The sequence below is a fragment of the Alnus glutinosa genome, chromosome 6 (assembly GCF_958979055.1).
Source record: "Alnus glutinosa chromosome 6, dhAlnGlut1.1, whole genome shotgun sequence".
In the NCBI taxonomy this organism is placed as follows: Eukaryota; Viridiplantae; Streptophyta; class Magnoliopsida; order Fagales; family Betulaceae; genus Alnus; species Alnus glutinosa.
In genome coordinates this window covers 19,013,449-19,040,796 of record NC_084891.1, presented here as the reverse complement: position 1 = coordinate 19,040,796, position 27,348 = coordinate 19,013,449, and the positions used below count along the sequence as shown (strand labels likewise).

The 27,348-nt window shown below is 40.9% G+C and overlaps 1 protein-coding gene across 3 annotated transcripts in view; it reads left to right on the top strand.

Moving 5' to 3' along the window:
• LOC133870130 (tRNA-specific adenosine deaminase TAD2-like) overlaps positions 1-27,348 on the top strand; it is a 38,413-nt gene that overhangs the window by 10,024 nt on the left and 1,041 nt on the right. Inside the window, exons 3-8 of one of the 3 annotated variants that reach the window (XR_009900640.1) lie at positions 4,529-4,566; positions 6,131-6,197; positions 19,256-19,415; positions 19,520-19,616; positions 19,998-20,230; positions 27,003-27,106. Coding sequence is in view for 2 of the 3 variants with exons in the window: in XM_062307187.1 (XP_062163171.1) it covers positions 4,239-4,241; positions 4,529-4,566; positions 6,131-6,197; positions 19,256-19,415; positions 19,520-19,616; positions 27,003-27,106 (469 nt within the window). In the remaining variant the exon portion in view is untranslated. Of the gene's footprint in view, positions 1-3,431; positions 4,242-4,528; positions 4,567-6,130; positions 6,198-19,255; positions 19,416-19,519; positions 19,617-19,997; positions 20,231-27,002; positions 27,107-27,348 lie in introns of those variants that run through there. The other 2 variants (XM_062307187.1, XM_062307186.1) reach the window with 2 other exon arrangements.

Sequence of the window (27,348 nt, the reverse complement as noted above, 5' to 3'; positions counted from 1 at the left end):
AGGACCCCAAACATCACTATGGATAAGATCAAAGCAGTGAGATGCCCGACTAGCATGCAAAGGGAAGGGAAGAATTTTGCTTTTACCAAGTTTGCAAGAAGCACACTCAAGAGAGAGAGAATAACTGTTTTTATTACCAAGTAATCAGAGTTCAATACATGAGATAAGATCTGAGTATTGGGATGACCCAAGAGACGATGCCACACCATACTAAGATTGGAAACATTATTACAAGCAAAAGACTTAATAGAAGAAACTAGAACAGGCAAAAATAGTGGAAACAAGCGCCCCACTTTAGGTCCCTTTGCGATCTGCTCCCCCGTTATCTGGTCCTGCACAACACAACCATCACCAGAAAATTTAACATCACAATTATTTTCAACTAATTGGCCAACAGAAATAAGATTCGTGGAAAGCTGAGGAGCAAGAAACACATCAGTGAGCGTAGAAGAGGCATCTCCGACCGCAGCTATTGGCAAAGAACTGCCATTGGCAGTCTGAATAACAGAGTGACCATCATAGGGCCGCACACGACTCAAAGCGGTGTGAGTAGGAGTCATGTGATTAGAAGCTGCCGAGTCCACATACTAGAGTTTAAGGGAATGATTACCTTGAAACCCCATTGCTGATAAGGCCGAAATGAGAATCTGTTGCACCATTGCGAAAGTGCAATAATCTAGTGCAGGAGGAGTAGCAAGAGCGGCAGGAGGCATGGCAAGAACCGAAGTCTGAAATGCTTGGGCTGGACGATTCGAGGGACGAATACGACATTCTTTGATAATGTGACCCTTCTTCTTGCAATAAGAGCAGAATTTTTTAGGACAATTAGCAGCAATATGCCCAGATTCCTTGCAGCAGAAACATTGCAAGTTTCGAGAATGCACAGGTGGTCCACGACCTTGGGCAGAAAAGGCGATAGGGGCAGCCCCAAAATTGCCATGAGATTGCTCCAAAATAGCTTGAGTACTAAGATGTTGTTCTTCACGAAGTAACTCACCAAAACAAACATCAAGAGACGGAACAAGAGATCGGTTCAGTAAAGAGGAGCGAACAGATTCATATTCTGGACGAAGTTTCATAAGAAACTGATCACGCTGGGTAGTAGCATGAAGAGTTGAATAGTGGAAAGGGTAGCAACAGGAACTTCCGCGGTAACCAAAGCAGCATATTCATGCCAAAGAGTCAAAAAAGCCGAGTAATAGTCTTGAATGGAAAGACTATTATACTGAAACATGGCAATTGCATGTTCTAACTGAAAGCGACGAGCATCATTATCCTGATGATAAACCTTCTTCAAGTAAGCCCACATGGCTTGAGCAGAGTGATGGGGCCTCAAGTGAGTGACAATATGAGACTCCACTGAACCAAGAAGCCAGGACATGATACATGCATCCAGCACAGCCCAGGAAGACCCGTCAGCCTTAGATTTCTCATAAGTGGACGATGATTCAACATCCGTGCCATCAATATGACCCGAAAGGGCTTTGCCCTTGAGAAAAAAATTCAAACTGAAATGCCCAGGTAGCATAATTGGTGCCTGTAAACTTAACACACAGGAGCAGGATCCATAGAGAATAAAGAGAACCTGAGAGGAGAGGATTGCCGAGAAATCTACCGAGAGTAACAAACTGCACTGTTGCCCAGAGAAGTGCTGAGAAAACCACTGAGAAAGACAGCACCGCCTACCCAGCAGTGACCGAGAAAAAAACCACCGAGACCTCAAACAGAGGCTGCCGAAAACACCAACACAAGCTGCAGAAAACCGTTCCGAGAGACTTGAGCCAAGAGAATTGTGCCGAGAGTGACAGACCACTGTGCGGTGAATACCCAAACCAGAAACCGAGAACCGAGAAAAAAAAATAGCAGGGAAAAAAAAACTTAGCAATTGGGCTCTGATAACATGACAAAATATTATGTGAATGGCTACCTTTAGCCTTGAGTTCTGTATATTATATAGACTTTACAAGGATTCTATACATGGAAAGGAAATAAGATCCCACATGATTTTAGCCCTATACATGTAAACTATATTCTGTCAAATATATATGCTAACAATACAAAATAAGAGATGGAGAAATAAGGAAACAATAGTGGGCTAAAAATAAGGAAACAATTATGGACAGCTGTGCTGTCAATTGACAGAATTAACCCACAAAACTCAGAGAACATTACATCACAACAAGGGCCCTCTTGCCTTACCCAGGCTAGAACCAAAACCCCTAGCATCATAATTAATCGAGCACTCTAAGTTCTTCACCTCTCTATTCCCTTTAAGCTTAGTAGTGGAGACTGAAGGCTCTTGATGCTGCTCCTCATCAACTTGAGTCATTAAGTCCCAAAAGGCCTTCACATTCCTTGCATGGGAGACCCCCAGCTTTTGAAAATAGAAAGCAGCAACCCCTTTAAAATCACATCTCTTCAAAGATTCACCCACTTCTATAGACAGAGGAGGGCACCCGACACCACAAGGCGGAGGTTAGCCGACTGAAGGATTGCACGGGAGAAGAAACCCACGTCAAAAAAGATTGACTGGAGGCTTCCTGACCGCCACAGTCTCAATCGACAGCGAAGAATGGAGACCCAATGGAGAATGAGAGGCGGTGGTCGCTGTCACAGACTCCGCTAACAAATCCTTGTATAGCTGCGCATCCTTCCACTTCCGAGAAAACTTTAGCACCGACTTGGATTCCAACTCTTATATTGGTCCCCCAGAGTTTGACATCACGGGGAGCAAGAGGCGAAGACGTTCACTCAAGGCAGCCGGCCCTGAAAGAGTGGCATCAAACTTTACAGACCCATCAATAGCAACCTTAGAACCCGACGGAGCAACACCAGGGGAAGACGAATCTCCTAATGAGGAGTTATTGTGCTCCGAGGAGAGGAAGGAGTTATCATGCTCAGATGGTAACGAAACAGCACCTGACAAGCACCCCAACGAGCAACCTAGATCTTTCGGTGACTGAACTGACCTCTCTGACCAAAAAAAGTCTTCCCTAGCCGGCATAGATGTCACCTCTGATGAGAAGAGAAAATTCACGTGCACAAAAGGCATCGAATCGCACCCCAAAGAACAACCTCAGGCTTCCGGAGAAGGAACCGGCCCCTCAGACGGGAAAGGATCCTCCAAAACAACCGAAGACGAAACCTCTAGGGAGGGGCAACCACAAGATTCGTAGCTGAACTAACCCTCTTGACATTGGGCTTAACAAACAGCCCAGCCCGAATTCGGAACCTTTTACAAACATACCTATATTTCTTAAGTGCCTGGCCTGCACCAATACTGCCCACCTTACGCTTAAGCACAAAAGTGGACCTAAGGCCCAAACTACAAGCATGACCACAAGCCCAATCCAGAACCTTAGAGAAATGGTCAAGCACGCTGACCCACTCCCCAAAATGCTCGAGAAACTTCCTAATAACACCAAACTTAACCTACACACCCACTGTATCCCTAGTCATGCAGCACGCCGAGCAACACAATTTGAAATCTCGAGAATTGCAGCCATCAACAACATGGAGGTTCTTACCCAGAGGATCAAGCATAGCGTCACGAAGGTTCTTGTCCAGGGGATCAATTGGATGTGTCTCCTGGATGAAATAGTCCACCGCCTACCGACCCACTTCCAACAGCGGTTCCAAACCCATCTGACCCATCCGATGAATCAACTCCAGCTCATAACCAAGATCATAATCCTTGCCAAACTGGATATTTGCCCCAAAATCATCAAGGGACTGAGCAATACCCACCAGACCACCCACAAATCACTGCCTTGGAAGCTTCAGGCATGGGATTCCTGATCTCCGCTCGCAGTACCACTGCATACGACGGCCTACCCACACCCATATCATGCTTGTCCTTCACCCCCATCTTCTTCCCCACCGAAAGAGAACTACCATTAAGCAGTTGAGCACAGGCTTCAAGGAAATCCACTGCCTTACACAGCTCCCCACCGAGCTGGCTCCATCCCCGCCCTTCGCGTCCCTCATGTAGTAAAATAAGCCCTTGCTCACTTTCCCGAAATGATTTGACAAAGTCCTTCAACCCACTGTTACGCAACACAACCTCCACCGTCGCAATCAGCCAGACTGAACAGTGAGGACCTAGGGACACCGCACTGGCAAAACCCTTTCGTCTCTCTTCCAGTCGCACCCCTGCCTCATTCTCCTTCACTGAGAAGAGAAAGGACTTCGCTTCAACGAAAAAGCGCCGCTCCATACACCCTCATACAGGATCAAGTATGGTGTGTGTCCATACATAACAAAAAAAGAAGAAGAAGAAGTCTGGTGTGTCCATTGTAGCTATTATTAGTTAGTGGCTCGCTCTGCAGATGCTTTTGGTTGCTCCCGCTCTGCTGAGGGATTGGCTAATTAGCTGAAAGCAACTTAAAGCATCGTGTTGATTCTGTTATTGTGTAGTCTTAGTTTATTCTAGTGTTCTAGTTTTATCTTTAGTTGTTTTATCTAGTGTTCTGCTTTCTGGAAGTGTACTTGTTTCTCTACTGCTCATTCATGCCTTCTCATGTGGCAGGCAAAGCTTGCTTTGGACAGCCTTGAAGTACCTGTTGGGTAAGCTGTTGTCAGTTTTATTTAATATTGCCTATCATGCTACGTTTTGATTTTTCAGAGGAATTTTAGAATTGGGGGTTTAACATTCCAAGTTTGCATATCCTTGCTTTCTTTTTGTATGAATGGTTCTACAATAAGCATTTTTAGAAATATTTTTGTCTTTTGCTCTATAATAGATATTTACTAACCTTGTGAACTATACTCCCTAAAATTGCATGCATGCCTGTTATCAATTATACTCTGTAATATTTCAGGCTGCTATGGCCTTATAAGTCTCTTATATGAAAACACTTACCATCACATTTGGTGAGTTGGACTTTGAGTTATGAGTTTTAAGAATGTTTAGTATATGGCTTCAGGTTCCCTTTTTTTTTTCTTCCTGCTGACAACATCCATGAGATTATTTATAGCCGAGCCAAGCCAAGGTTTGACAAATGTTGAGTAAATTGTGTCAGACTGGGGCTATTTATGTTGTTAGGAGCATGAGTTGAGTTCAAGATTAGCTTCACATTGTGTCCCAAAAGAAAAAGAAAAGCATGGGGTGGTAGGCTCTTCCTTCCCTCCGAGAGATTGTATCATTCCCTCAACCGTTGAGGAAAATGGTTTTTCTCAATCTCGTGCTTGGCCTATCGGTTTTGATCACAACGGGGAGATTGTGATCTGGGAGGAGGACGTTGATTTTTGGGATGAATTGCCCTTGGATTGGGCGGTGGATGATGATTTTGGAGAGGAGGCCTTGGCTATCAAGGATGCCATGGAAGAAGATTTTCTGCGAGACAAGATGATAGCGCGCCAGAAATCCAAAGGCAAGAGGGAGTTCTTGAATTTGCAAAGCTCCATCAATTATGGCAACGTTGAAGCTTCTTCTAGGCGTAGGAAAGGCAAGGCTCACATGATGTAGGGTTGTGAGCTTTGGTGGGTTTTATTGCGGGCCCTTGGTTTTTTTCCTTGCGTTTTTGTTTGGGTTCCTTTGCGGGTTGTTTTTGGGTGTATCTTTCGGGTTCTAGGGTTTAGGTTTTGTGGGTTTTGTTGGGTTGTTGTGGCCCTTGTGGGTTAGCTGTGATTGCTCCTGTGTATACTTCTTGTGTACTTAGGGGTGCCTTACGCTTATTTCTTTAATAAAATTTTGCTTATTTATCAAAAAAGAAAAAAAGAAAAAAGAAAAGCAAATAAATGAATAAATTTCACATATTGCACTCCAGGTGGCTACTCAAACTTTGCTTTGCATTTTTTTGCCTATAACCTTGCTTAAGAGATAGGCTTATGTTAATCTGATCTTCAGGTCATTTACTCCTTCACATATGAAGGGGTTGGTGGTATGACACTGTAAACTGTGTTGTGAAGATGGACCTTTTTTTATGCGAGGACCGGAAATTGAGAAAAAAAAACTCTTACCTTACAATATCAGCTTTAGGAATCTTTTCGTGTCCTGAAGTTGTTAAAATGGGTCTATGTTAAGTTATTAATCATATATTTCAGATGGTTACTTTTGCTTATTTTGCAATCTGGAGTTTCATTTTTTAAATACATTATTCCTCATTCAAGCTATTGATATCATGACCAGGTGTGTGATTGTGGAGGATGGGAAAGTTATTGCCTCAGGAAGAAATCGAACTACTGAGACACGAAATGTGAGATCAATTCCTTTCTTTTTCCTTTCCTATTTCCCCCCATGTATTCTATACTTAGTTTCATCTTTTGGGAGCTGCTTTGATCTCTTTTCTGTTTTGCTTTCCTCTTGTGTGTTTCTGTAGAATTTTGATTCAACAAAATCATTTTTTTTTCCATCAATTTTTGTTGTAGTTTTGAAGCTAATACCTGTTAATTTAGGAGAAATTTCTAGTACATTTTCGAGAAACCTCATCTCTTTACGTGGTGAAACAACGGCTAGTTCTTGAAGATTTACACCATTTTCATATATAGTTTGAGCACTCAACCAAAATTTTTATGTCACTTAAACATGTGTATCAAATCTTGATCAAATTGGTGATATTATCTGTTTATTTTCAAATGTTTTTACCCACCATCATGCTGAATCAAGTGATCTAGGAAAATAAAAAAGAATATTTAGTGTTGCATTCCAAAATGGTTTTGCCTTACATGTGGAAAGGTTGGCTAGAATTCTAGGTTGTGGGGTTTCCTCTTTGCCGGCAAAGTATATCAACCTACGGTTGGGGGCTTCCTACAAGGCCAAGCATATTTGAAACTGTGTTATTGAGAAGATAAAGAGTCGGTTGGTTAGTTGGAAAATGATGTATTTGTCAAAGGGTAGTTGGGTTACCCTTATTAAGAGCACCTTTGCCAATTTGCTTATGTATTTCATCTTCTTCTTTCCTCTCCTGGTGAGCGTGGATTAGGTGAAGAGTTCAAATATCACTTGGTTAGCTGGTCGAAGGTTTGTTTGCCGCTCTCTAAGGAAGGGTTGGGGGTTCGGAATTTGCTGGTGTTCAATTGTGATCTTAGGTAGATGGTTGTGGCGCTATAGGTTGAGAGAGAGGTTTGGTGGACTCTAATTTGACAGTTCATGAGAGAAGGGGGGGGGGTGTGTTCTCTTGAGTCTTCTGGAGTGTTTGAGGTGGGATTATAGAAGAATATCAGGAAATGATGGGAGAAATTTTTGTGTTGTACCAGATTTGAGGTGGGAGAGATGGCTCCAAGATTAGATTTTGGCATGATTAGTGGTGTGGAAATGTGGGTCTAAAGGAGGCTTTTTCAGATTTATTTGGTATTGCTCGTGCAAAAGGTGCCTCTGTTGTGGCTCTCTTGGAGTTCTATGGTGGTTCCAACCAATAGAATGTGAACTTTGCTAGAGCGGCTTATGATTGAGATGTAGATGTCTTTACCTCATTTTTTCAGGTGTTGTACTCAGCTAGAATGAGACGAAGAAGTGAAGATAAGCTGTAGTGGGTCCTCATCTGGGACGGCCAAAGGGTGGTGCCCTCATTTGGGGTGGCCAAGAGATTGCTAGGTGACCTTTGGTGGCTAAGGGATGGCCGCCCCTCATAGGAGAGGGTCGACCATTCCTTGGCCACCCCAAGTGAGGGGCAGCGACCCCTCATTCGGTGGGCCAAGAGATGATCGCCCCAGATGAGGGGTGGCCACCCTTATAGGAGACGGGTGGCTGACAACCCCTTTGTGAGGGGAGGCCAGCTGCCACCCTTCCTTTAATTTCTTTTTAATTTTTAGGGTTAAATAGGGTATTGGTACATGTGGTTTAAAGTTTTTGTTTTTTGCTCTCTGTGCTTTAATTTGTATCGTAGATGGTATTTGGGCTATGAGAAAAGACGGAAATGATGCTTTCGTCCAAAAACTAACGGTGTTGACATATATTGACACGTGTCTATTCTCAAGTATTGAAACGTGTCCTATGCATTAAAAAAACATTAAAAAACTTCAAATAATAAAACTTAAAAAAATTAGAAGCTTTAAAAAAATTTAAAAAAAATGAAAAAAGAGCAATAGAAAAGAGAAAAAAGTATGGGGGTTTGGCCCTTGGGGTTGTCGAACGACCCCTAAGGGCCATGGGGGTGGTTCAGTCACCACCAAGGCCAAACGAGAAAGAAAAAAAAAGTGTAAGGGGGTTTGGCCCTTGGGGGTGGCCGAACGACCCCTAAGGGCCAATCTTTTGCTCTTGGGGGTGGCTGAGCCACACTTCTTCTCTCTGGATAGGACACATGTCAACACCTAAGAGCACGTGGACAACTGTTAGTTTTTGGACGGAGTTACCATCTCCGTTTTTTCCCATAGTATAGGTACCATCTGTGATACGAATTGAAGCATAGGAGGCAAAAAAATAAAAATTTTAAACCACAGGTACCAAAAAGGTGTTTAACCTTAATTTTTATTTAATTTTGCAATTACTTTTTTAGTTTTTTTATTTAGGATATATTCATAATTTAGGTTTGATTGCCACGTGTCAATATATCATTAGTGATGATGTGTCTAAGGGGCCACGTGGCATTAACTCTGGTTAGCAAGGCCCATTTTTATATAGAAGCAAACCACAATAATCTATTGTATAAAATTAATTAATTTGTTTTTTGGTCAAATAATGTATGTATATTTATTCAAAGTGCAAATGGGCGCAACTTAAGTACACAAGATGTATACAAGATACCCCTAATCCATAGAGAAATGAGAACTAAATCTTAAAATTCAGAAAAAGTAGAAACAAAGTATTCCACGTCACTATCCTCGTATACAAGGTTTGTAGCACTAACTTCTTCAAATTGAGCAAGCCATTCTCACTATCGTCAAAGCTGCTTGCATTCTGCTACTCCAAAGACACCACATCAAACACAGTGGAGCCCTCCTCCATAAGTGCAACGCCATACGGTTGCTCATTTTCTCCCTCCAACTTCCCAACAACTCGCTCACCCTTCGAGGCATAACCCACACAACACAAAAAGCTGAAAAAACGCACTCCATATCTCTGTTGCAACCTCACAATGAAGGAATAAGTTGATAGATGGACTCTTTACAAGTCTTACACATACAACACCACTCTATCACAATAAGATACCTGTTACGCAAGTTATCCAAGGTTAAGATTTTTCCTAGAGTTGCCGTCCACACAAAGAATGCCACTCTCAGGGGAACCTTAACTTTCCAAAAACTCTTCCATGAAAAAGTGGACTGTACAAGAGTACACAAAACCTGATAGGAAGACTTCACTTCAAATGACTTCCTCTTTGATGGGATCTAACAAATTTTATCCTCGCCATTTATACCTTACTTTTTGAAAATACAACAACTCAAAAAATCGAGAGACCACTTCTACCTCCCAATCATGCATAGGTCAAATAAGCATAATACCCCAAAGAATGTTACATTTTTGGGTCTACATATTCTCCTCCACCTATGCATCCTTACCACATGCAATAGTGAACAATTATGGTAAAAGGATCTTCAAAGGTAGTTCCCCACGCCACACATCATGCCAAAACAACACTTTAGAACTATCACCTACCTCATATCGCACTTGATGTGTAAAACCATTCCACCCCCTCCTTATACATTTCCACACTCCCACTCCAAGGGTCCCCCTATCTCTTTAGAACACCAACCACCCCTCATACTACCATATTTGATGTCCATGACCCTCCTCCACAATGCATCCCTTTCCATAGGAAACCTCCATAACCACTTACCCAGCAATGCTCGATTAAACTGAAGCATGTTTCTCACCCCTAACCCACCTTACTCCTTAGGAGTACATACCTTTGACCAATTCACCTGATGGAACTTAAATTCATCACCAATACCTCCCCAAAGAAAATATCTCTGAAGTTTTTCCAAATGATTAGCCACTTTCACTCGAATGGGGAAGATGGACAAATAATATGTGGGCAAGTTAGAAAGAGTACTTTTGATCAACGTTAACCGACCGCCTTTTGATAAATACAGCCGCTTCCACCCCGCCAATCTATTCTACATCTTCTTAATAATGCTACTCCAAATATTGGATGTCTTATACTGAGCACCCAAAGAAAGACCCAAATACTTTACTGGCAACAAAGCCACACCACACCGAAGAATGCCAGCCAAGCCCTCCACATCCCCTACATCGCCTACTGGAACAATCTCAGACTGAGACAAGTTAATTTTCAACTCCGATACCGCTTTAAAACTAAGCAACAAGCATCTCAAGTTTCGGAATTGTTCGACGCTAGGCTCACAAAAAAGCAAAGTGTCGTATGCAAATAACAAGTGAGACGCTATCATTTCCTCCTGATTTCTCGAGCCCACAGGGAACCCAGAAAGGAGTCCGCTCTACCGTTGCAGACAACATCCTACTTAAAGCTTCCATCACCAGTAGAAATAATAAAGGAGACAAAGGATCCCCTTGTCTTAGTCTTTGTGAACTACTAAAACCCCCCGAATGGTGACCCATTAATGATAATGGAAAAACGGATTGTAGAAATACAATGAGCTATCCAACCGCACCATCTCTCCCCAAAGCCACATCTCTCCAACAAATAAAGCAGAAACTCCCAATTTACGTGATAATATGCCTTCTCAATGTTCAATTTACATAAAATACCTGGTGCCCCAGAGCAAAGTCGATGATCCAAAAATTCAAATCATAGGGATTGATCCTATAAAGATGCAAACCATAAGGATTGATTTTGCATTTTTTTTTTCCTTTAAAAAATGCCACATCAAAGGGGAAAGAAAAAGGCAAGGAAAAAAATGAAAAGAAAAAAGAAAAGAAAAGAAAAAAGAGAGGTTGTTGGGGTGGTCGAACCATCCTGAAAGGCCAATTTGGGGGTGGTTTGGTCACCTCAACCAATTTTTATTTATTTTTTATTTTTTATTTTTTAATTTTTCTATTTATTTCTTGACTTCCTATTTTTGTTTGTTTATTTGTTTTTTTAATGATATGACATTTAAATGATGTGGCGAAGTTAATTAGTGGTGGTGACTCATCAATATGTACATGTGTCAAAATTTTATTAGATATGAGATGGGCCTACGTGCCATTGTTCTCGGTTAAAAAAGCTAACAGAAGGAGTATAGGGGGAGTGAGTTGATAACGGAGCATACCTCAAGGAGTGAGTTGATAACAGAGCATACCTCAAGGAGTGATTTGATAAACTTTAAGTCCTAGGGAGTGATTTGATAAAAGGTTAAAGTCCAGGGAACTCTACAGTATTTTTGCCTTAATATATTTCCAAAAAATATCACTTTCTTTTTAGTTGATTTTACTCATGTAATTACATTTTTATTTTTTATTTTTTTATAAGTCATGTAAATTCATTAAAAGTGCATAGGGGCGTAACCTTAGTATACATGAAATATACAAGAGCACCCCTAAAGTATAGAAAAAGAAGAACAAAACTCCAAAAACTAAAAAAAATTAGAAATAGGCAAACTATTCCATGCTACTCTCTATGTATAAAGGGATTATATCATCATCTTCTTCAGCTTTAATATTCCATTCTCATGAACGTCAAAACTCCTTGCGTTCTACTCTTTCCAAAGACACCACATTTTTTTTTTTTTTGATAGGTAATAGCAATTTATTGAAAAGCGCTAAGGGGCGCAACCCTTATACACGGGAAGTATACAAGAGAGCCCTTAAGCGGGTCGAACAGAAAGTAAATTTAAGAAGTCTACAAAAGTAAAGACACTCAAACTACGATATGGCGCTATCCAAGAGTATAAAGTGTTGAGCAACCGCTTCCTTAGCTCCACCATAGGAGTCTCTACATCTTCAAACAGACGAGCATTCCGCTCCCTCCAAATACACCACAACAAGCAAAGAGGAGCTAACCGCCAAACCTCTTTCGCTTGCCGACTCCCAATAGCCGCTCCCCAACTAATTAATAACTCCAACACCGAATGTGGCATAACCCACTCAACCCCAAATAAATTAAGAACGTAGCTCCACAGGGCTCGAGCTACCTCACAATGAAGCAACAAGTGATCAATAGACTCCCCACTTTTCTTGCAAAGACAACACCACTCCATTACTATAACATTCCTCTTACGCAAGTTATCATGAGTCAAAATTTTGCCCAAAGCTGCTGACCATACGAAGAAAGCCACCCTAGTTGGAGCCTTAACACGCCAAATATTTTTCCAAGGAAAAGAAGGACGAGAAGGGCCATCTTCCCTACAGAGCTCTACATAGAAGGAATTCACCTCAAATAAACCTTTTTTAGAGGGATTCCACACTAATCTGTCACCCTCACCATGACGAATCGAAGTAGAATATAATCGGTCGAAGAGAGAGAGAACCATATCCAACTCCCAATCCTGGATATGTCTTGTGAAAAGAACATTCCACTGAACTACACCATTACGGACCACCAAATTATCCGCCACCGTCGCGTCTTTGTTCCTTACAATACAAAAGAGAGCTGGAAAGCATTGCTTCAAGGAACTATCCCCACACCACCGGTCATGCCAAAAACTAATATTAGCTCCACTCCCCACTTCAAAACGAACAAAATTGCGGAAATCCTCCCACCCCCTCCTAATATGTTTCCATACACCCACTCCAAAGGAACCCAAGACCTCTTTCGAGCACCACCCGCCCTTAATACTCTGAAATTTGGCATCAATAACCAAACGCCATAAAGCCTCTCTCTCCCTACCATATCTCCATAACCATTTACCCAAGAGCGCTCGATTGAACTGGATGAGATTGTGAACTCCCAACCCACCTGCGTATAAAGGTGTACAGATCTTCTTCCAACTCACTAGATGGAACTTTTTCTCATCACCAATGCCTCCCCAAAGAAAATCCTTTTGGATTTTATCAAGACGATTTGCCACCCTCACTGGCATAGGAAACAAAGAAAGGTAATAAGTTGGAATGTTGGAGAGCGAACTTTTGATAAGAGTCAACCGGGCACCCTTCGACAAGTACATCCGCTTCCAACCCGCCAACCTCCTTTCCATTTTTTCAATAACACCATTCCAAATAGAATTGGACTTGTAAGAAGCACCCAACGGCAAACCCAAGTAAGTCATAGGCATAGAGGCAACCCTACATCCAAGAAGATTGGCCAACCTATCAACCTCCTCTACCCCACCAATTGGGACAATTTCTGATTTTCCTAGATTAATTCTCAACCCAGAGGCTGCCTCGAATCCTAAGAAGATACATCTCAGGTGGCGAATTTGTTCTTCTTGGGCTCCACAAAAGATCAAAGTATCATCAGCGAACAGCAGGTGGTTCACGACTAGTGCCTCTGAATCACTGGAACCCATTGAGAACCCTGTCAAATTACCCTGGTCCAATGCGGCAGTCAACATCCGACTCAACGCCTCCATAACCACCACAAACAACAATGGAGAAAGAGGATCTCCTTGACGCAATCCCCGAGAGCTATTAAAGAAACCCGAAGGGGTTCCATTAACAAGAATGGAGAATCTCACCGATGAAATACAAAAACGTATCCAATCCCTCCATTTTCCCCCCAAACCACATCTTTGAAGCAAATATAGCAAGAAATCCCAATTCACATGATCATAAGCCTTCTCCAAATCTAGCTTACATAGGAGTCCAGGTTCCCCCGATCGAATATGACTATCCACACATTCATTTGCAATAAGCACAGAGTCTAAAATTTGTCGACCTCCGATAAACGCATTCTGAGTGTTGGAGATAATCTTGCCCACAACGGACTTAAATCTGTTGGCAAGGACCTTTGAGATAATCTTGTAAACCCCCCCTACCAAACTAATAGGGCGAAAATCTCTGACATCCATGGCACCAGTCTTCTTAGGGATCAAAGAGACAAACGTAGCATTCAAGCTCTTTTCAAACTTTCATCGAGAATGAAATTCTGCAAAAACATCCATAATGTCAGTTTTTAAAAAATCCCAGCACTTCTGAAAGAAAGCCGCAGTGAAACCATCAGGACCCGGCGCCTTGTCACCATTCATATCCCTGATAACCTCCCACACCTCCTTCTCCTCAAAAGCTCTTTCTAACCAAATGCTCTCCTCCGCCTCAATGGATAAAAAAGATAGGCCCTCCACCCTAGGCCGCCACGAGCAATTCTCCAAGTACAAATTACTGTAGAAATGAACTAAGTGCTCTTTAATCTCCGCAGGATTTCTGGAAGTTATACCATTAATACTCATAGAGTCCACTTGGTTGAATTTACGATGTGAGTTGGCCACTCTGTGAAAGAATTTTGTGTTCTTATCCCCCTCCTTTAACCACAAAGCTCTAGACTTTTGTCTCCAGCTAGTTTCCTCAAAAAGAAGGGTCTTCTCCATCTCTCTCGCCATATCTACCCTTCGGACTTTATCAACCTCCTCTAGGCCACGTTGTTCTTCGATTAACTCCAGCTCTCGAATGCCCTCCAGTAATTCTTTCTTCTTTTTCCCTAAATCACCAAACACTTCTTCATTCCATCTCTTCAAATCAGCCTTCAAGGCCTTCAGTTTATTGGCCAAAACGAAGCTAGGAAGACCCGAAAACTCGTAAGACATCCACCACTTTTTCACCTGCTCAACAAAACCCTCGTATTTCAGCCACATATTTTCAAACTTAAAATACCTGTTTCCTCCTCTATTTGTGCCACAATCCAATAACAAAGGAAAATGATCGGAGAAAATTCTTGTCAACCTCCTCTGAGAAACTTCAGGAAAACGATCCTCCCACTCCGGAGAAATTAAGAACCTGTCTAATCTCGACCAAGTTAGATCTTCCTGGCCACTCGACCAAGTAAACTGGCCATCCTCAAGGGGAAGGTCCACCAAATTATGCAAGAATATAAAATCAGAGAACTCTTCCATAGCTGCAGAAAAGCCAGCACCACTAGATCTCTCACTAGGAAAACGAACCACATTAAAATCTCCCCCAATACACCAAGGCATCTCCCACCAACTCATCAGTCCCGCTAATTCATCCCACAAATCCCTCCTCTCCCTGTCATCATTCGGACCATAAACCCCCCCAAAAGCCCAAACAACATTATCTCCAATGTTACGCAAAGAACATGCAACAGTAAATCTACCAATACACTCTTCCACTTTCTCCACCACCCTTCTATCCCACATTAACAAAATTCCACCCGACGCTCCATTAGCACCTAGATAGCACCAATCAACATAAAGGCAGCCCCATAAACTTCGAACCACCTCCCTTGAGATAACTGCCATCTTTGTCTCCACCAAGCAAACAATATCCGCCTTCCAAACCCTTAGAAGCCCTCTAATCTCCATTCTTTTCTTGATTGCATTAATCCCTCTAACATTCCACGTCAAAATTTTAGGCGTCATAAAAGCGAGATGGCCCCCTACCCTTTTGCCTTCCTTTGTCCGACTGCTCCCCTCTTTTCTCATAATTCATAGACCAGGATAGCCTATTTAGTTCCCTCTGTCCTTTCACCCCCTTAGCAGGCGAAGGCTTAGTCTTCAGTTCAGCCAAAGAGAGGTCTCTATCCGCTTCAATCTCCTCAAACAAAGCCAGCAATCTGTCCTCAAAACGACCACAAGAAAGCCCAATAGTAGAATAAAACCTCTTAATTCTTTCTACCACCCATCTAGGCGACACCCTCTGCCCGTCTACATCCTCCACAGCCAAAGGAGTAATAACAATCGGTTCATAACTCTCTAACAACCCCCCACCATTCCTAGCCTTATCTTGCATCAAGAGTCCTTCAGTATAGTAAATACCCTTCTCAGCCACCATTCCTTCCCAGGGGCACTTCCCCACTAGAGATCCCCCTGAACAAGCTTCTGGTTCGAGTCCCACTTTACCTTCTGAAGAGGAGAAAAAAACTAGCTCAAGACTACCTTCTTCCTGCCTCTGAGCCCCAGCATCCATATCAAACCCAGACCAGCCCAGTCCAGCATTCACCAGCGAGCTATTTACCTGGGAAGCCAACATCAGCCCTCCATCCTCTGCCGACAATTCCATACTGATTCCCATTTCAGCAACAGAACCCTTCTCTCCTAGAACGATGGCCTCTCCAGCTAACGTAGATCCCAGCCCAGACTGACAGTAGCCGTTAGATTCCAGCCCAAGACCAGAAACTGCTAGCTCCTCCAACTGACTATCAGCGGGCTGAAAAACTTTCGGCACTCCTAACCCACCACGCAGCAACTCGTCGGACGCCGGAGAGAAATTCTGTTCCCCAATCCTCGTAGAATCCTCCCCCTTCTCCCTGCTCTGTCTCGATCCAGTCTCCGGTATAGTTAGTCCCGGCTTAGCTCTCCAAGCAGTCGAGGAAGACCGGTTCCGTGACTTCCGACGCTGATACACCCGACTGGGAGGACTTGGTTTACACGAAGCCTTCGAGATGGCCGGACACCTACCCAACGGCTTCGACGGCCCAGCAGAAGAAGATGCACCCACGTCCAGCGAGAACTGGCGAGTAGGAATAGGTCGCAGAACCGACCCAGCCTTATGTTTAAACAGAAACTTGGGCCTCTTGATGGGAAACTGCAAAGGATGGGCTGACTTAGGTGGACTCGAAGAGGTTCTATCAGGCAACAGGGAGATGGGCCGAGAGGGACTGGAGCCCAATGAATTGGACCTACCCATCACCTCGACTTCCAACTGACGCAGCCCAGCCAGACAAAACCTTATTTCCTCATGCAACGTCTCCAACGTCTTCCTGATGCTGCATAGCTCGAGGCAATCACCGACGTGTGACTTGCGTGGTGCAGAAGGCAACACAGAAGGGCTAGAGCCCTCTCCCCTACCCCTAAGGTCTGACACAGACACCCTATCCGACGACTCAGCCAAGCCTGCGTTTTGAATCTTTAGCCCTTCCGGATTCGGCGGAAAGGCCTTCTCCATCTTCTCATCCTTCTGCCCCGCCGGTTTTGCCGGAAAATCCTTCGCCAACTCTTCCATCTTCAACCCAGCCTGCTTCGCCTTAGCCATTTTTGCCGAAAGGGCCGCCTGATCACTAGAACCCATCGCCAGAGACGACGTCCGGGTCTGGGGATCCACCTCCTCATGGTAAAAACACGCCTTCTCTTTCGGCAAAGGAGCTCGCAGAACGTCAGCAAAGCTCCTTCTTCTCTCAAAGAGACGATTAGACTGTAACACAGCCTTGCCTTTAAAGTGCTCTGGAGAACTGCCAGCAAGCAGGCTATTGAGGGCTAAACGGAGCTCCTCCTCGAAACGCTTCCACCCCTCACCAAGTCTTCCTTTAGGCACTAAAACAGACCCTTTCCTTCTTCTCCCCTCATATTCTTCTATGGTCAGAAAGTACCCATGCCTATTTGCACACTGCTGCGCAAGAATCCGCGGAAAACCTGAAACGGATTGATTCCAAAACACTCTACTATCAAGCACCGTAACCAGATCATGAAAGGACTTAATCAACCAGGCAGCCTCATCTTTATCAATCAGAATGGACCTCAACACCCCTTTCCGACGTTCATGAATCCTAATGCCTGTAAAACCACCCACTACCGACAATCCAAACTCCTTAGACTCTACAGACCACCACCGGGACGAACTCAGCCTCATCTCTCAAATTTCTCTGGTCAGGAAAGAGGAAAGATACTATGGATCATCCCATCCTAAGATTAAATGTATCCACAAGTATGACTTCTAGGAAATCTTCATATTTACAGTATGGTTTCCCAATTGTCCCCTTTAACTCGCTCACAATTTGAGGCATAACCCAAGCCGCACCAAACAACTGAAAAAACGCAATCCACAATTTTGTTGCCACCTCACAATGAAGGAGAAGATGATGAATTGACTCCTCACATTTCTTACACATACAACATCACTCAACCACAATAACGTTCTTCTTTCCCAAATTATCCAAACTTTAGATTTTTCCTAAAGCCCCTGTCCACACAAAGAACGCTATTCTCGAGGTAGCCTTAACTTTTCAAATACTCTTTCAAGAAAAATGGGAACTTACCGGAGTAGGTAACACTTGGTAGTAAGACTTAACTTCAAATGATTTCCTTTTAGAAGGAATCCAACAAATTTTATCCTTACCTTCATGCCTTACTCTTTGAGAATACAACTCAAATAAACCAGAGACCACTTCCACCTTCTAATCATGCACATGTCTTGTAAATAAAATATTCCAATGAATGTTTCCATTCCCGAATTGCATATGATTCGCCATCCATGCATCCTTACCACGAGCAATAGTGAATAATTCCATAAATGAGAACTTCAAAGATTGCTCCCCACACCAAACATCATGCCAAAAACGCACCTTTGATCCATCTGCTACCTCCTTATACAATTCTACACTCCCACACCATAGGGCCCCCCAACCTCCTTAGAACACCAGCATCCCCGCAAACTATCATATGTGGAGACCAAGGGTGGATGGCCTCTCATTCCTTTCCATTGACAAAAGTTAACAACTTCTTGTAGATGATTTTAATGGGTAGCATAAGGGGTATTAGTAGCACATTTGCAAACTGAGGGGGTGTCAATTGAAAGGGAAATGCTACACATCCCAAAAATTTTCTCCAAAATTTAGTTCCCAATTGATGTGTCACAATTTTATCTGATCTATCATTTTGGCAAATGTGTCACAATCTCATGGGATTGTGACACATCATTTGGGAACAAAATTTTGGAAGAAAATGTTGTGAAGTCTAGCATTTTTCTAATTGAAATAGGCCTAACTACAAGGGGGTATTTGATATGATATTTTAATTTTTATTTATTTGATGCCAATCCAAGCATAGCTCAAATAGCATCTCTTACCCCAATAAGAATGGGATAAACGGTGAGGCTGTGGGTTCAAGACCCATTGGATGTTTGTATAACTGACCAATTACTTTTGTTTTCACCAAGTACTTTACTGATATTATAGCTTGTGACTTTTCAAACAAAAATTATAGAACAAAGTACATTTGTCACCATAAGTTATTACCATCATCTCTTACTGATAGAAGAACCATAATTTATGTACAAGTTGAGGGCCTTCCACTTTTTAAGGCACGTTTGGGTGTTCGATTTTTTGAAATCTGAATTCAACTATAATTTAATGCACGAATTTCGAGGCAAATAAAGTTGAAAAAGATGTTTGCATAGTTTGACTTTCTGAGACAAAATTAGAAAAATTGAGATAAAATCTGATTTGTTTTTTAAAAAGTGAGATAAAATCTTATTTTGTTCTTGTTCCCAAACATACCTTAATTTTTTTCAGCTGCGACTTCTACTTCGAACTAATTTTGCGGGGTTTTATGATTTTAAAGTAAAATTTTACTTGTTATATGTGTTCAGGCAACGAGGCATGCGGAGATGGAAGCTTTTGATGTTCTTCTTGAGGGCTGGCAAAGAAATGGACTTTCGAAGTTAGAAGTTGCTAAAAAAATTTCAAAGTGCTACCTTTATGTTACTTGTGAACCATGCATAATGTGTGCAGCTGCTTTATCAACTCTTGGTATGCTTTTATAATCTTACTGCTCAATCAAAGATAATTTATTTAATTTTTTAAGTTATGCTCTGATCAACGCATTAACTTGGTTTTTCTTGTTCTCTATTTAGGTATAAAGGAAGTATTTTATGGCTGTGCAAACGATAAGTTTGGAGGTTGTGGATCAATATTGTCTTTGCATTTAGGTAGCTCTGAGCCATGTAAAAGGTTTATTGCTGAACTCAACCTCGCAGTTAAGTCTTTGCTGATTGGTTCAATTTATTGTTTTATTGCTTGGAAACTTGTTTGTTATTGTTCAGCTAAAATGTACTTTTGGTCCCTAAAATTTGACTTGTTTGAATTTTTCCCTATTGGCAATTAGTAAGCAAATATTTATTTTTCAATCATTGCTTTTTATTAAAAAGATTATTTTTTCTTCCTCTCTTGGTCTCCCCATCCTTCTTCACTCAAAATTCACTAGAGCCGCTGCCATCATCAGCTCTCTGTGGATGCCATCTGCACTCATGGCCTTTCTTCTTTTATTTCTTAACTTTTGTTTTTGTTTTTCTTCTATTTTTATCTCTTTACATCCGCATAATTATTTTTCAGACTTGATTTTGGAGAGGAAGAGAGTTGGATTTGACGGGAGAAAACCCTCTAAATCAGCCACCAAATAATCATCTCCCATCTCCGTTGTTGACTAACAACCCCTTCCCCCCCCAAGCGAACACCATCAATTATCAGCATCTGGCGATTTAGGGTCATGCAAGCATCGCCACCACCCATGTCACTGATAGCTTCTGCAAATGCCATTACCTCCATTCTCTCAAAAACCGCTCGGGGTAACTCTCTGAATCTCTTAAATGTCGCATTTATTTGTTTGGTTGTGTTGTTTGTGGTCAAATTTGATTTAAAAACTCTCCCTCCATCCCAAAATAGATGCGACGCTATCTTTTTTGGTTTCCCAAAATATATACAGTCTCTGTGTTCATTTATCGATAGAACTGTGTATATTATCTTTATATTTGAACCTACCTTTTACTTCAAATTTGAACCCACCTTTCTTGGTCCACTTAATGGCTTTTTAGGAAGTTTGTTATATTTATTTGGTTCCACTGTGCAATTCATTAATAAGCGCAAAAAGGGGTGTAACCTTAGGACGCAGGATGTATACAAGAGATGGCCCCCGCTAATGATGGAAAGAAGAACAAAAATACACATTTAGAAAAGTTAGAAAAAAGTGAGAAATTTAATGCCCTTGCCCATTTATAAATCGTTTTGACCAAGATGTAACCCAGATGGGTTTGAGCTGAAGGAGTCGCCGGAGCTTTCAGATCAGGTTTCGAGAACACTGGAGACGTCGACGGAGGATCTGCCGAAGATGTCTTTGATGGTAGGTGTAGCTCCAGTAAATTTGGAGGGAACTTCGAATGGGTCTGGTCCTTTGAGGTTGGATGGTGTCGATGGAGCTTTAGCCAGACAACGCCGGAATCTCAGAACTCGGTCTTTCCTTCCACAGTGACGGTGATACTCAATGACGGGGAATACACAAACCGACTGTAAGTACTCTCTGGGGAAGTTTTCTTAATACTCGGCAGCCGGTAGTTATGGGTAAAGCTCTAGGTACGGCTTATTCCCTCTATGTCCACTCGAATGTTTTTGGGTTGGTTTTGGAAGATACGGACCTAGGCAAGACTATAGATATGGGTTCCTCCCCATCCGTAGCTGGGACTTTTAACACAGTGCAGGCAGAGGCTGTGTGTACCCCTTGGGAGCTAAAGGGTAAATGGGAGATTCAAAACTTGAAGTGCTCCATCAACTATGATGCAATGGGTGCATCCAATAGGCGGGGGGGAAAGGCAAATTTCAAGTTGTTTAGTGTTGAGGGCTTTGGGGCCTTTTTTTGGGGCTTTGCTGTTTCATGGGGTTTGGGTTTGAGGGTTTCTCGAGTTTTAGGTTTGTTGGTCTTGGGTTGGAGGGTTTGGGTTTTCTGCTTGTTTTGGAGCCTCCTGTGTGTATGCTTGTGTATTCAGGGGCGATTTTCGCTTTTAATAAATTATTATTCATCATTTTTTTTTTTTGAAAAACTAAGTTAAATTTTTTCAAATTCTGGGACAAAATTTGAACTTGTCTCAAATTTTAGGGACCAAAAGTTTATTTCAACCTTATTTCTTCTATTTTAGATTGTTGAGATTATGCCTTGTGTTCTTTTATTCTCTTTTATTTTCCTTATATATATATATATATATATATATATATATATATATGTTCTGTGGGTGCATATAAAATTACTCTACAGAACAGCTAATAAAAAAGACATGACATCGATGATATTGAAAAATATTCAGAGAAAGTCCTTACAAAAGTTTCCAAAGAATATAATATAATTTTGACAGTTCCAAGAATTCTGCAGGTTATTGATATTTTGTTTTGAAATAGCTATGGATCATCAACTTCTTTATAATATTTATCGTGAACCGTTTGCATTGTGTTACTTGTGTTGACCACTCCATGCCTCAAGTTTTCAATTTTTTTTTTTTTTTTTTTTTTTTTTTTTTTTTTTTATTAATAATAATTTTTATTTAAAGGAGAAGCAAATCTCGCGTACACGAAAAGTATACAAGAGAAGCTACCACCCTAATGCGATCGAAATCTAATAAGTTAACAAGATCTACAAGATTAGAGGAAGAAAAATTAGGAACAAACATTACAACCCAATCTAAAAGAAATCTCAAGAAAGAGGATTTTCATTGTCGCACATTAGACACACGATACTCAAAAAGACATCGATTTCTTTCTCTCGAAAAAAATGGTGCCATATAGATTTTGCAAATGAATGGTACGCATGGTGACGATCCTGTTATCAATGTCCTTGATATCCTATCAAGGATGCATCTCTTTTCTCTTTGGCATGACAAAGCTATTATACATGAGATGAGAATGAAAGTCTTATAAAAAACTACTATCCGTCCAAAATAAATCATCTTAAATGGAAAATGAAATCACAATGAATTCAATGGAAAAACTATGACCTTGGATCCACCTTGCTAAAGGTTGGATGGATAACACTCTTTACTTCATCTTTTGTTGCATACTCTTGTGGGTGCGTTAGAATATTATTTTCTCATTCAATAGACTCAGATTGATTATAGACTCTAAAGGTGAGACTGCAAGAAAAAAAAAAGAAAAAAAGAAAAGAAAAAGAACTCCCCAGACTTCCATATCCACAGCTTTTTGGGGCAGGGTGCTTGGGAGAAGGGGCACTTTTTATTGCCTTTTGCTGACTTGCATGTCAAAAGTTCTTTTGAGGTAATCTCGTATTCATGTTGAATTGATGTCAGTTGTTGAGGTAGCAGATGTGAATGATCTAACCATAATCTCATGGCTAGGCGTGGAAGTGTTTATAGTGGAGTGTCGATTGTTATGCTGATATTAGTTTGAAGGGTTAACTAGGATCACCTCCTTAGGCAGTCATAGAAACGGATCAGGGCCTGCCTTCCCTTGAAAACTTAAATGTTTAAAAAAAGGGGATCTTAGTTGGAACTGCTGTATCTTAGTTGTGGGCCAACATTTATTACGAGCCCTCCATTTATTGTTGGCTGGTATCTGATATAAATACCAAAAAGTTTAACGATTTATTAGAATGAAAAACTCATGTTTACTTGGAGAAAAATAGTTCAGAAAACTATAAACTTTTAACTGTTGGGAGAAAGGGTTTAGCCCCTCTGTTCCTTTTGAATATACTTTACTTATCAAAAAAAGAAAGGGATCTCAGAAACTTCTGCCTTGTATATGTGGTGTGGGCTTTCAAACAGTCAGCGCCTAATAATGACTAGGAATCAAAGAATTTTGAGGCTGTTTTAGGGTGTGGGTTGTGTTTGGGCTGGGATAGTAGTGTTTTTGTTTGGTATAATCTTAGCAAAGGTGGTGGAACACAGCAAACCGGAAATAAAGAAAGAAAATAGAGGGAAAGAAGAAAGATCAACCAGCATCACCCTAGGGTTCTTAGGCATCACACATCAAACAAACAGCTATGGGTATGGTAATGGGGTTCACTTAAAAAAAATGTTTGGTTGGGTTATCAAATAAAGAAATACTGAACATACTTATTTTGAGAAAACACAAGTAGGTGTAGAGCTAACTTCTTATAAAAATATAAGAAAAATTAAAAAAAAATTGAGAAATTTGGATAAAACTCCTTGAGTTTTCACACAATTTCCATTTTCTCTCTCGGTTTTTAAATCTGAATTTTTTGTTATTAGATTTTTCATGTTTTTCATTTCATTTTCGTCCAAAATTGTTTATGTGGCATTAACAAGATTAATACCACATAAGCAATTTAGCCACATCACATGCCACGTGTAAAAAAATAATTTTTTCTTTTACTAAAAAATACCCCCCCCCCCCCCCCCCCCCCCAAAAAAAAAAAAAAAAACAAACAGATGGGGAGGGATGGAGCTACCCTTTCCACCCCTAGCAACCACCCCCCCATTTGGGGGTGGATGCATTACCACCCCTGTGCTGCAGTTGGCCACGCAAGCCACCCCTTGGTTGGGGGAAGCCACGCAAGCCACCCCCACTGTTGGGGGTGGCTACTCAAGTCATCCCTTCCACTGGCGGCCTAAGCCTCCCCTTCATTGGGGGGTGGAGCTCCCCATATATGTTTTTGGTATTTTTTTTTTGAGTTTTTGGTAATTTCTTAACACACACACACAGACACACAGATATATATATATATATATATATATATATATATATATATATATATTTTGTAACATTCTAATTTTCTTATGAATGAGTTGGCCCTTACACTTGTGAAATTAAGAATCTGTTTTCTCAAAATATTCCTATAAGAAGGTGTGAAAAGTTTTCTAAAAAGTGTTTGATGTATAGAATTGTTCGTTAATGGTGTTGAGAAAGGTGTGTTTTGGGTTTTGAAAACAATTTTAACATTATCAAATGAGGCCTATGCTTTTTGATTTCTTTTATTCCCCGCTGAAAATATCAATAGCTTGTACACAACTACTGGTTGACCTCTGAAAACATTAATGCATCCCTTGTATAGGTCTTTATTATTTGAACTTTTGTTGACTTCAGAGAACATTAATACATGCCTTATACGGGTCTCACACATAATCAAGCCGAACTAACCAGCTGCTGTGAGCGATAGGGAAAGACCAAAATACCTATGATTGAAAAATATCAAAAAAGAAAATAAAAAAAATCATCTCCTCTAGGCATGTTCCAGCTGGGATTCTTAACAAAATGCTGCATTTGCTTTTGAATCAGCTGTCCTTCTCTGGTCGTATTTTCCCCACCTTTACGACATATTATTTGCATCAATATGTATGACCTAATAGAAAGGCAAGTATTCACAACAGTATAAAGGATGGCATTGTAGAATGGACTTAGAAATGAGAGCTATTAAGGAGGTGGCCTAGATAATTATTGAAAAGCATTGATGTGGTAGATCAGGTCATCAGGGAAGTAGCTTCTCAATTTTCTTGATACGAGCCTTTATTTGTTTTGAGATGAATTAGAAGAAAATGTTATGGGGCAGTCTGGCTTATTAAGAAATTGTAATTTTCTGCAATTTCTCTTGCCAAGGATTCAGACGAACTTTCCCTTACAGTGTGGTTTAGGGGAAGTCTGGCTTCTTTCAGTTGTGAATATGTATCGGTAGCCTTCAGTTCTTGTTTTCTTTTCAATGGATACATACTTTAAATCCTTCAGAAGTCTTGGATCTGGATGCCTTTTATCTTTGGAAAATCCTAACATACTTTATGTCTAGCCCGAACCCCACATCATTATAACAGGCTTAACTGGAACTAATGATTGTTGACTCGTGAAGGAAAGATACACAATGATGCTGGCATGATTGGGAAGCACACTAAATCAGATAAATACTGCAAAGAAGGAAGAAGTAGACTTCAATGATGGATGACCAAAATTGACAATGCCACTGATGTGGGATATGCCATTGTGCATAGTAATAGCATCCATTGAATAAGGGCCGAGTACTCAGCGCTGGTAAGACTAGCTGGCACTATAATTACACTAGTCTTGAGAGGCGGATAATTGTCATTATATGAGTACATAACCTGGTTGCCACAACTCACATGAAAATCATAACTAATGTCAATAGTCTGACGAACCTTCACAACAGGCACACAGTCATGACCTTTACTACAATCTCGGCTGCCATCATACATCCCTAATTGAGTTCAAATCCTCCACCAAAAATGAGTACTACTGGTCCAAAATTACCACTTGAAATCCTCTCAGGGATATTATAGTCATTTCACATAGGGAGCAAGCACGTCCAATACGTGTTAAATTTTCTGTCCAAATTAACAATCAGACTGGTGGTGGGACATTTTAACAAATATATTCGAATTAGGGAGGCGATTGCAGCGATTTCAAGTTTGAGGGAGAGATTCACCCTTTTATCAATATTAGTTAACATCGTTATTTGGTAGTTAAGAAACCTACTTCTTAGACTAGTTTGACCTGTTTCATTTCTCAAAAAAAAAAAAAAAAAAAAAGTTTTACCTGTTTCATATTTCTACTTACTAAACTCTCTTCATCTTCTGCCATTTAAAATCAAGTTTCTAGAATTAAATTTCATTTTGAGCTTGTCGTTTTCTTTGAATTGTTAGATAGGGCATTTTAGCAGGCATAAAACAGTATTAATTAAGAATGCTATCCTGTTGTCCTAATGTGGTGTGTTTGGTTTGGGAGGAATAGTCACACATCTGAAGGAGTGGATTTTGCTGTCATAAAATCAGGGTCCTGTATCGCCATTCCCTCTCTGATTGGATGGTGTCTTTCACATGTTTCTTTGTCACGATTCATGGGTTTTCTAGATCTTTCATTTTTTTTTAGATATCATGCTTATTCCTTTCTAGGGATTATCTCTGCACCATTAATGGTATGTGTCCTTGGAAGGTCAAGGGAACTCCCACTAGAACACTGCAAACAGGATATGACTTATTGACTGGGGTAAAGGAGTCTGGGAGGACGTGAGCCATAACTCAATCTGGTTAAATGAGGATACTGATTGAACTATGAGGCATTTTTTTAGAAGCTAGAATAATTGAGAATTTGTTGTCGATGTTCTGTAGTAAATGAAAAAAGTCTGATTGACCTTATTTATTACATAAAAGAGGGTGCTGAATATTTCTGCGGAAACAACGTTGATTTGTTGGAAATGGATTTAAGTTTTCAGTTAGTCCTTAATGATGGAAAAAAGTCCCATTTTATCTATTATCCTTTGTTCTTTTCTCAGAACTATATCCTCTCCAAGTAATTTGCTTGTTTTTATCTACGAGTCTTTGTCACCTACCATCAGTTGCAACCACCTTCTTTAGGGGTTCTATGCTTTCAGAGTGTTTATCTCAAACAAAGAAATTTACAATTTTCTGCTTGACTTGTGTAGAACCCGAGAATGTTGTGATTACATTTCAGGCTGGGAGTCTGATCCCCAATGTAGAAAGCTAAAAGTGTTTCAGATAACTTTTAAATTATTTATTTTTGGGTGCATATTCTCTGACTAATTAATGTTTCATGCAATTCATATGAATGGGGTGTCTATAACTTTCTTTTCATTGATAGCGGTGCTGTTCCACAAGGAAAGGGTTTCAAATGTAATGGAGGAATAATGGCATCAGAAGCAGTCTCTCTTCTGCGAACCTTCTATGAACAAGGGAACCCTAATGGTATGTAACTTCATCCTATTTAGGCTCTGTTTGACTACTTTTGGGGAAGTGATAATTCTTGTTTTGAAAGCATTCAAGAACACAGAAAAGAAATCATAAGTCACATTTGGAAATGTGTTGATAATTACTTTATTGACTCACACACAGCCTTCCCAAGACTATAAATTACTCATACAAAACTTCTTTGTTAACCATGGCATTTGAAATCGGTAACACATTCGATCTTGCTAAATTTGAAAACT